Genomic DNA, 11,264 nt, shown 5'->3' with positions numbered 1-11,264 from the left:
CTTGAATTTTAATCACTCAACTGTGATCAAATTTTGTGAATCGTTAAAAAAGACATTTTGAATTATTCTAAAAAAAACACCAAAGAAAATGTGATATCCAAAGAACTTGAATGAAATTATTGAGAAAACAAAAAAATGTGATATCTAAAGAAAATGAACATAAATAATTTCATATAGATATTGAATAAAAATGAAGCCATAAGAAAATGAGAAGAAATGAGAATTCCATACTTGAAATGGTTCTCCTTATTGATGGAACCTTCACTAAGTATGGCCTTTGTATTCCTGGGCAAGTATTCACCTGTTTCCCTTTGGTATCTTGCGAGTAGGTGCATATAATGAAAGATTTTCTATGTGGAACACATCTCTTCCAAAGTGGTGTCGATTTAGTGCAATCACCAATAAGAAGGTCTATAAGTGAGTTAAAGTTGCCTTTCGAGTGCAGTAATGTTGCAAAACAAGAGTAGCGTTCAATTTGAGTTTGGATCATATCATCTATGCATCCAATAAATAGAGACTTCAATGAAGAAGTAGAGACAAAGCATTAATTGACACAGCACCTTAGCTCACTAAGAGATGTGAGGTTGTCTATCTAATTTGATGAAACTACTAAACTAAAACATTTAGGTTATGTTTGGTTCCCTAAAAGTACTAAGAAAAAAAAATGTTAAGGAAAATGATTTTCTCATATTTGATTGTCTTTTGGAAAATACCAAAGAAAATCAAATATAATTAAAATTAATTAGAAATTTATATTGAAGAGTTAAAAAGAGTGAAGTGAGTTTGAAGTAGCATATAAAAATAATTTATTGACTTTCACTTTTTTTTCCTTCCACTTTTCCTCTCTATTTTATTTTCCTCACATTTTCCCTCAAATTTTCTAAGACCAAACAAAGCTTAAATGATTTTTTTTTAAGAATATTTGGAACAGTAACATGATAAAGCCAACCCCACACTCATTATCAACAGAAGCTGCTAAACTACAAGTCTACAACATAGATGAAGTACTGAATTCATTAACACCATTCTCTATTTTGCATTTACTGGACAATTATTGCTCTAATAAAACATTTAGACTACATCAATGGCTAAATTGAAAAGAGAGCAAAATTTCTTTTGTATCAGGCATCTAGTAAATACGAATGTTTGGACCATGTGAAATCTTCAAGCCAACCCAAAGTTGTTTCCTTTTGGGATCCTTTGGCCATTAGGTTAATGGTAAGCTTCTTAAGAAAGGAAGACTCTATGACCAATACTATTTATATTAGAGTTCAATATTTCCTCAAACTCTTAGAATGCAAAACACTCAAGCAAAATGATTTGAAGATGTAAAAATTTTCAAACTTACTAGAGTAAGCATTTAATAAAACAAATAAGGTGCAAATAAAAAGAACTACCAAAACAAATGAAAACAGAGAATTTTTGAATGTAAGATAATAAAAATGAAGTCATAGAAAATAAGAAGAAAAGTTAGGGATTTCGAACCTGAAAGGCATTATGTATCAGTTCAATCTTCATGGATGCTATTATTTTAGGAACAATGTGCTTGATGACCCTCAACAATTTTTGGCCCTTACTTGTAAATAGAATAATAATGTCCTATTTTCATGTAATTTAGTTCTTTATTCTATTCTCTACAAGAAATTTTAGCCCTTGTTAATAGATGACTAGAATATTGCATGGGTGTAAAAAAAAAAAAATATAGTTGGCACCTATCTTGTGGAAACCAAAAATTTATGAACCTCAAGATCACTTGAGACACTAGTTATCCTAGGGAATTCCCTTTTAATCATCTTGACAAATAAGGTGCACTGGTAATAGTATAGGAATAGTGATAGGAAAAACACAAAAATCTAAAATTCTACCTTAGAAACAGGGTCCTTATATGTGGCCAACCTTCCTTTGATATCTTCTTATATATTGAGAATGCTGCATTAGTTTCTTTTCACCTTGTCATGGTGTAAGTGGTTTCGAGGGTTGCTTATGAGGTGGAAGCAAATTAATGAGAAAGGATTTCAAGTGTGAGAAAATAAAGACTATGCTTAAATGAGAAAAACACCCAAGAGGAGGGTGAATTGGGTTTTTCAAAAACTTTTTCAACACAACAAATTCAAGTACAATATAATAAAAAAATAAAGAGATAGAGTTAGAGAATTTAAACTTGGATTTTATAGTGGTTCGGCATTTCCTTGCCTACGTCCACTCTCCTCAATCTCCTAACAAGTGAGGGTTTCACTAACTTGAAGCTTCAACCAAGCTTCCAATCTCCTTTACACTTGGATTCTGGCTCCAATGGGCTCTTACATAATTTCTTCAAGATTCAAACCTCTTGAAGGCTTTAACACTCAATTTTTACAAGAATGAATTCCTCAACCTATTAGAAATAACTTAGATCAAATCTTTATTCTCTTCTACAAATTCTATGCACATTAGCTGCCAGTCTTTTATCTGTATAAGAAAACAAATATATCAAATAACCAATAATAATAATAATAATAATAATAATAAACTTGAATTTTAATCACTCAACTATGATCAAATTTTGTGAACCGTTAAAAAAGACATTTTGAATTATTCTAAAAAAAACACCAAAGAAAATGTGATATCCAAAAGAACTTGAATGAAATTATTGAGAAAGCAAAAAAATGTAATATCTAAAGAAAATGAACATAAATAATTTCATATAGATATTGAATAAAAATGAAGTCATAAGAAAATGAGAAGAAATGAGAATTCCATACTTGAAATGGTTCTCCTTATTAACGGAACCTTCACCAAGTATGACCTTTGTATTCTTGGGCAAGTATTCACCTGTTTCCCTTTGGTATCTCGCGAGTAGGTGCATATAATGAAAGATTTTCTGTGTGAAACACATCTCTTCCAAAGTGATGTCGATTTAGTGCAATCACCAATAGGAAGGTCTATAAGTGAGTTGAAGTTGCCTTTCGAGTGCAGTAATGTTGCAAAACAAGAATAGTGTTCAATTTGAGTTTGGATCATATCATTTGTGCATCCAATAGATAGAGACTTCAATGAAGAGTAGAGACAAAGCATTAATTGACATAGCACCTCAGCTCACTAAGAGATGTGAGGTTGTCTATCTCATTTGATGAAACTACTAAACTAAAACATTTAGGTTATGTTTGGTTCCCTAGAAGTACTAAGAAAAAAAATGTTAAGGAAAATGATTTTCTCATATTTGGTTGTCTTTTGGAAAATACCAAAGAAAATCAAATATAATTAAAATTAATTAGAAATTTACACATTTTTCAAATGATTTAATCTTTATATTGAAGAGTTAAAAAAAGTGAAGTGAGTTTGAAGTAGCATACAAAAATAATTCATTGACTTTCACTTTTTTTTCCTTCCACTTTTCTTCTCTATTTTGTTTTCCTCACATTTTCCCTTAAATTTTCTAAGAACCAAACAGAGCTTAAATGATTTTTTTTAAGAATATTTGGAACACTGACATGATAAAGCCAACCTCACACTCATTATCAATAGAAGCTGCTAAACTACAAATCTAAAACATAGATGAAGTACTGAATTCATTAACACCATTTTCTATTTTGCATTTACTCGACAATTATTGCTCTAATAAAACATTTAGACTACATCAATGGTTAAATTGAAAAGAGGGAAAATTTTCTTTTGTATCGGCCATCTAGTAAATATGAATGTTTGGACCATGTGAAATTTTCAAGCCAACCCAAAGCCGTTTCCTTTTGGGATCCTTTGGCCATTAGGTCAATGGTAAGCTTCTTAAGAAAGGAAGACTCTATGACCAATACTATTTATATTAAAGCTCAGTATTTCCTCAAACTCTTAGAATGCAAAACACTCAAGCAAAATGATTTGAAGATGTAAAAATTTTGAAACTTACTGGAGTAAGCATTTAATAAAACAAATAAGGTGCAAATAAAAAGAACTACCAAAACAAATGAAAACAGAAGATTTTTGAATGTAAGATAATAAAAATGAAGTCATAGAAAATAAGAAGAAAAGTTAGGGATTTCGGACCTGAAAGGCATTCTGTATCAGTTCAATCTTCATGGATGTATGATATCAATTTGTGGGATATGAGCAATCTTTGGTTAGTCTTCACTTTTCCTTTCAGCAGCTTTCCTCTAAGTGTGAAAAGATGCAAATTGTTTAGTGTCTGCAAGCTTTTGAGGGAACATATCTTCTAGCAAGGATGTCAATTCAGGGTAGCCATGAATTCCAAGTTCTGTAATGGAGGTGAGGGCATCTATCAAGAGCAGTAATATTCCAAACACAAAACAACATTTAAGATTGAGAGTTGTCATATCAGACCTTAGTTTTTTCTCAAACTCTTAGAATGTAGAACTCCAAGTAAAATGATTAGTTTAGTGCACAACATTACAATTTGTTGAAAATCTGGAAAATATTTTCAAAGGTATTGATGTGAGCATTTAAACAAACATATGAGGTGCCAATATAAAAAAACTTTTGCTCAACGACATGGATGCTATTATTTTAGGAACAATGTGCTTGATGGCCCTCAACAATTTTTGGCCCTTTCTTGTAAATAGAATAATAATGTCCTATTTGCATGTAATTTAGTTCTTTATTCTATTCTCTACAAGAAATTTTAGCCCTTGTTAATAGATGACTAGAATATTGCATGGGTGTAAAAAAAATAAAAATAGTTGGCACCTATCTTGTGGAAACCAAAAATTTATGAACCTCAAGATCACTTGAGACACTAGTTATCCTAGAGAATTCCCTTTTAATCATCTTGACAAATAAGGTGCACTGGTAATAGTATAGGAATAGTGATAGGAAAAACACAAAAATCTAAAATTTGACCTTGGAATAGGGTCTTCATATGTGGCCACCCTTCCTTCGATATATTCTAATATATTGAGAATGTTGCATTAGTTCCTTTTAACTTCGTCATAGTGTGAGTGGTTCTAGGTGTTGCTTGGGAGGTGGAAGCAAATCAATGAGAAAGGATTTCAAGTGCTTAAATATTTCCTTGGGCTTCTCTATAATAAAAGTATGCTCTATGATCACAAGTTGGGCCTCCTCACTTGAAATGCCTGCACGCAATAACAATTTCAATAGTGAGAAAGACATGAGCTAGTGTTTGTATTGTTGTAGGCATGTAGGTAGGTGATACAAGTTTACCTTTTCAATTTGTGAGCCAGTTCTACTAGGAATACCTTATCTTAGTCTCCCCAAATTATTAAGGTAGGCTGCATAACAAGTAAAGGCAAATTGTAACATAACAAAGATGATATGAGTAGAATTAATGGACTGTAAACTGAATGAATCCGAATTCAACCTATGGGATCTTGGGTGGCTTTGAAAGTTTTCGATCTTTAGGAATATCTTGGATCAAATCTTTCTTCTCTTCTACAAACTCTATGCACATTACTTGTTAGTCTTATTTTTGTATTTGCAAGCGAATATATCAAATAACTACTAATGATAATAAGAATAAACTTGAATTTTAATCACTCAACTATGATCAAATTTTGTGAATAGTTAAAAATGACATTTTGAAATTATTCTAAAAAGAAAAAAAAAACCCAAAGAAAATGTGATATCCAAACAACTTACTTGAATGAAATTATTGAGCAAGCAAGAAAATATAATATCTAAAGAAAATGAACTTAAATAATTTCAAATGGATATTGAACAAAAATGAAGTCATTAGAAAATGAGAATGGAGGATTTCATACTTGAAATGGTTCTCCTTACTGATGAAACCTTCATCAAGTGTGGCCCTCTGTATTCTTAGGCAAGTATTCACCTGTTTCCTTTTGGTATCTTGCAAGTAGGTGCATATAATGAAAGATTTTCCATGTGGAACACATCTCTTCCAAGGTGATGTCAATTCAATGCAGTCACCAATAGGTAGGTCTATAAGTGAGTCCAAGTTGCCTTTCCAATGCAGTAATGTTGCAAAACAAGAGTAGTGTTCAATTTGAGTTTGGATCATATCATCTGTGCATCCAATAGATAAACTTCAATGAAGAAGTAGAGACAAAACATTAACTAACATAGCACTTCAGCTAAATAAGAGATGTGAGGTTGTCTATCTAATTTGATGAAGCTGCTAAACTAAACTAGAACATTTAGGTTTATGTTTGGTTCCCGAAAAGTACTAAGAAAATAATGTTAAGGAAAATAATTTTCTCAAGTTTAATTGTCCTATGGAAAATACCAAAGAAAATCAAATATAATTAAGATTAATTAGAAATTTATACATTTTCAAATTATTTAATCTTTAAATCAAAGAGTTAAAAAAAGTGAAATGAGTTTAAAGTATAATATAAAAATAATTTATTGACTTCCACTTTTTTTTTTCCTTCCACTTTTTCTCTCTATTTTTTCCCTCAAATTTTCAAGAAACCAAACAAAGCCTTGATGATTTTTTTAAGAATATTTGGAATGGTAACATGATAAACCCAACCTCATACTCTTTATCTAACAAAAGCTGCTAAACTGCAACATAGATGAAGTACTGAATTCATTAACACCATTTTCTATTTTGCATTTGTTTGGCAATTATTTCTCTAATAAAAAAGTTACATTAATGGCTAAATTTTAACTACTTTTTGTATCAGGCATCTAGTAAATACAAATTTTTGGACCATGTGAAATCTTCAAGCCAATCCAAAGTTGTCTCCTTTCGGGATCCTTTGGGCATTAGGCGATGGTAAGCTTCTTAGGAACGATGGACTCTACTAGTTATATTAGAGCTCAGTATTTCCTCAAACTCTTAGAATGCAAAACACTTATAGTAAAATAATTTGAAGAAGTAAAAATTTTCAAACTTAACTGAAGTAAGCATTTAATCAAACAAGTAAGGCACAAATACAAAGAACTACCAAAACAAATGAAAACAGAGCGTTTTAAAAGTAAGATAATGAAAATGAAGTCATAGAAAATGAGAAGAAAAGTAAGGGATTTCGGACCTGAAAGGCATTGTGTATCAGTTCAATCTTCATGGATGTATGATATCAATTTGTGGCATATGAGCAATCTTGGGTTAGTCTTCACCTTTCCTTCAGCATCTTTCTGTGAACAGATGCAGATTATTTAGTGTCTGCAGGTTTTTGAGGGAACATATATTCTGACAGTGACGTGGATTCAGGGCAGCCACGATTTCCAAGCTCTGTAAGTGAGGTGAGGGTATGTATCAAGTGTAGTAACGTTCCAAACACAAAACAACGTTTAAGATTGAGAGTTATCATATCAGACCTCAGTATTTCGTCAAACTCTTAGTGTACAACTCCAAGTAAAATGGTTAGTTTAGTGCACATCATCGGAAAGCGCGTCCACGCTGGAAAAAAATTTCAAAATTATTAATGTGAGCAGTAAAAACAAACACATGAGGTGCCAGGGATACAATGAAAACACAATAATAAAATGGAAACATAGTATTTTGATTCTTAAATAATAAAAATGGGAAGAAAGGTTAGGGATTTCGGACTTACCTTCATTAGCATATAGGAATCACACTTGAAACGAACACGTCGGATATGAGCAATCTTGGCCCGGTCTTTACCTGTTTCCTCTAGGTGTGGATAATCACAGAAATAAAATGTCTGCAGTTTTTTAAGGGAATAGATCTCTTCTGGCAGTGATGTCAATTCAGAGCAGTCATAAATAAAAAGTTCCGTAAGCGAGGAAAGGCTGCCCATCCAGTGTAGTAGTGTTGCCAAACCAGAGCACTTAACAATGTAGAGAATTTCGAGAGTGGAAACAAATTGAAGCGGCTCCTCTGGGAGAGATATCATACCATCAATCTCCCATATACCCAGAGACTTCAATGAAGAAGAAGCAGAGACAAACATGAACTGCCTCAGTACCTCTGCTCTGACTCCACGCAGGCTTAGTTCCTCAAGACGAGGTAATGATGCCGCATTTAAGGATGCCAAGTTAGGGCATTTTATGATCTTTAATTGAGAAAGAGAAGGAGAAGAATGCAGTTCTAAGAATGACAAGTTATGGCAATCGATGATCATTAATTGAGAAAGACAAGGAGAAGAATGCAGTTCCAAGGATGCCAAGTTATGGCAATTTCTGATCATTAATTGAGAAAGAGAAGGAGAAGAATGCAGTTCCAAGGATGCCAAGTTATGGCAATCGATGATCTCTAATTGAGAAAGACAAGGAGAAGAATGCAGTTCCAAGGATGCCAAGTTAGGGCAATTTCTGATCTCTAATTGAGAAAGACAAAGAGATGACGGCAGTTCCAAGGATGCCAAGTTATGGCAATTTCTGATCTCTAATTGAGAAAGAGAAGGAGATGAATGCAGTTCCAAGGATGCCAAGTTATGGCAATTTCTGATCTCTAATTGAGAAAGAGAAGGAGATGAATGCAGTTCCAAGGATGCCAAGTTATAGCAATTTCTGATCTCTAATTGAGAAAGAGAAGGAGATGAATGCAGTTCCAAGGATGCCAAGTTATTGCAATATCTGATCTTTAATTTAGAAAGATGAGAAAATGAAGGACCCCCCTCTGCTAGTAAGTCCATCCTCCACAATTCCTTCAACTTTGGCATGTTAATGAGTTTGAGCGATTCAAGAGATGGGAAGAGTGGCGTTGTTAATGAACCCTCGTTTAACTCCACCAGTTCTTTCATGATATGAAGCTTCAAAGACTTGAGAGAAGGGAGTTGAGAAAAGGGTGGCAGAATTTTGCATCTTGAACATCCCGAAATTTCAATTTTAATTAGGTAGGGAAACAGGGAACCCAACCCATCATTCATCATCCAACTTGGAAACTCCGTACCTCCATAACCTTCTATAAAGATATGCTTTAGGTGTGGGTGTGGTTGAAGGCCTTCCATCACTGACTTATGACCCTCATACCCCCCATCTTGGCCCCGCCGATACCATTGCAATCTCAAGGACTGAAGATATTGTTTTCCTTTCAAAATTTCCCCCCTGGATACCAGTTCAACATCCCTCACGTTTTGAAGATTACGTATGCATAACCCTCCTCTTAGATGGTTCAGGCTTTCCAACTCAATCAAGCTACCAATTTTGTGATTCCTTATCTTCCCTGTCTCATTCCCAACAACAAACAATGGTAGACTTTGAAGTAAAGTCAACTTTCCCATTCCACGTGGCATATGAGTCCATTCATCACACTCATCATTCTCCAAGTGTTTAAGATTGATTAGTTCCCCAAAATTTTTTGGAAATCTTTTCAAATCCGAACACCCTTCAAGTTTTAGTGTTTGCAAATTCTTTAACCTTGTAATAGCTTTTGGAAGTACCTCAAAATTGTTGTAGGAAAGATCAAGATACCTTAAATGACTCAATTTGCCTAAACACTTTGGCACCTTCTCTACACACATACAACTAAAACTCAATGCACGTAAACACATAAAACTCGGAAAAAATGAATTTACAATTGTATTTTCTTCATCAAAATATATACAGAGGTTTAGAAAGGTCCTTATAGGTTTTCCCTTTAGAAACTTTATCATAGGATTTTTCTCTTCAAACAATGATACATGACGAACTTCTTCTGAAATGTTATTTACATCCCTTCTTAAAATAAGGATCTCAGATCCTACAATTGATTGTGCAAGATCATGTATAAGGTCATGCATTTTAAAATGATTGGTTCCCGCCTTCTCCAACAATGACCTTGACAATAATTCCTCAACATATTGATCCCCTATATCCTCTAATTGCTCATTATTATCATTTGAAGATTGAATATAACCTTGTGCTATCCATAGTTGTACCAACGACTTTTTCTCAATCTCACAGTCTTTTGGAAATAAAGCACAATATGTAAAACATTGTCTCAAATGAGTTGACAAATTATCATAACTTAATTTCAGCACCCCTAGAACATTCTCATTTTCATCTCCAAGTGACAGCAAATTTTTATTGTTTCTAATAGACAACCACTGCCCCGGTTCTCTTTCAGACTGCAATATCATTGCTAAAGACTTAATAACGAGAGGAACTCCCTTGCACATTTTTGCAATTTCTTCTCCAATTTCTACAATTTCTGGCTTCAAAATCTCCTGTTCTCTAAATGCAAATTTTGAAAATAAAGCCCAAGACTCCTTTTCTCCTAGACCTTTCAAACTAACGGGAGACTTATCTTCCATAATGGATGCAACATTAAGTTTTCGGGTGGTTACTATAATTTTACTACCTTTAGCACCAACCATCAACAATTTTTTCACTTCATACCATTTTCCAGGATTTTCGTTCCAAACATCATCAAGTACTAACAAGTACTTCTTTTGACTTATTTTTTCGTGAAGCTTGTCTTTCAAACCATCCAAGGTCAGACTCTCCACATCCTGAACTCCCATAGATTTTGAAATCTTTTTGACCCACAGTTTGACGTCAAGACCATCACCAGAATCATCAGAAATGCAAACCCATGTCTTATGCTCAAAATGTTTTACTCTTTCGTCATTGTATACCAATTGAGTTAGGGTGGTCTTACCCAATCCCCCAAAGCCAACAATGGCAACAACGGAAAGAATTTCTTCTTTGTTAGATGACAGCTTCCTTATTATCTCCTCTTTATTTTCTTCTCTTCCTACAATTTCAGACGGCAACAAGAATGAGTGGGTTTCTCTCCCACTATTCTCTTCCCGTGTGTGTAGTACTATGTCCCGTGGAATGAGATTTAACATGGGGATGTCGTTTGCAACATCATCTAGCCTTTCTTTGATATCTTCGAGTCTATGACTCATGTTTAAACGAAAAGCAACTTGATTTTCAGATGAGAAGAAGTCACTGACCTGCCTTGCCAACCCTCCTCGCTTCAGATAATGGGTTGCATAGTCATCCAGCAAGTCATCTGCGTCATACACAACGCCTGTGAGCCTCCGGACCCAATCTTTGACTGCACGATTGCTCTGCTGCTGCTGCTTCTCCTCAGCATCCAAAAGCACAGCCTTGATGGTGCCCAGTTTCCCATTGAGCTTGGTCATCTCCTTTGGAACACCATACGTGGATCCAATTTCTTGAAACGCCTTGGACCCCAACTTAGTCAAAATGTGCTCCACAACACCGAATGGAATTTGGTCAGCCATTTCGGAACAACTCAAAGTAGCAGAAAGCCAAGAAAATACAGCACGTACAAGATGAGAAGCTGAGGGAATTGTGAGAGAACAGAGAACAAAGTAAGAGATATCTTTATAGGGGTGGATGGGATAGGCCAGGTCACATGGGTATTGATTAATAATGTGGATTCGGTGGACAAGTCATGCCATCTACATGTTCTCTCATTCATTAATTTTCAA

At 34.1% G+C, this 11,264-nt stretch overlaps 2 protein-coding genes across 2 annotated transcripts in view; both read right to left on the bottom strand.

The window, feature by feature from the left end:
* Window positions 1–463: 463 nt before the first annotated feature.
* LOC117908963 (putative disease resistance protein RGA3) lies at window positions 464–11,111 on the bottom strand. The gene is made up of 4 exons (XM_034822828.1): window positions 7,470–11,111; window positions 7,234–7,315; window positions 6,948–7,147; window positions 464–495 (listed from the first exon to the last, which is right to left on the bottom strand). Exons 1-2 carry the CDS (start codon window positions 11,052–11,054, stop codon window positions 7,295–7,297), a joined length of 3,606 nt encoding a protein of 1,201 aa, XP_034678719.1. The 5' UTR covers window positions 11,055–11,111; the 3' UTR covers window positions 464–495; window positions 6,948–7,147; window positions 7,234–7,294.
* LOC117908962 (putative disease resistance protein RGA4) overlaps window positions 2,742–11,264 on the bottom strand; it is an 86,694-nt gene continuing 78,171 nt past the window's right edge. The window contains exons 7-11 of the mRNA XM_034822827.1: window positions 5,309–5,388; window positions 5,152–5,219; window positions 4,831–5,063; window positions 4,021–4,228; window positions 2,742–3,027 (exon numbers count right to left, since the gene is read on the bottom strand). The gene's annotated coding sequence lies outside the window, so the exon portion shown is untranslated. The remainder of the gene's footprint in view (window positions 3,028–4,020; window positions 4,229–4,830; window positions 5,064–5,151; window positions 5,220–5,308; window positions 5,389–11,264) is intronic.

The sequence above is a fragment of the Vitis riparia genome, chromosome 19, assembly GCF_004353265.1.
Source record: "Vitis riparia cultivar Riparia Gloire de Montpellier isolate 1030 chromosome 19, EGFV_Vit.rip_1.0, whole genome shotgun sequence".
NCBI classification, from domain to species: domain Eukaryota; kingdom Viridiplantae; phylum Streptophyta; class Magnoliopsida; order Vitales; family Vitaceae; genus Vitis; species Vitis riparia.
This window is presented reverse-complemented; position numbering and strand designations above follow the sequence as displayed.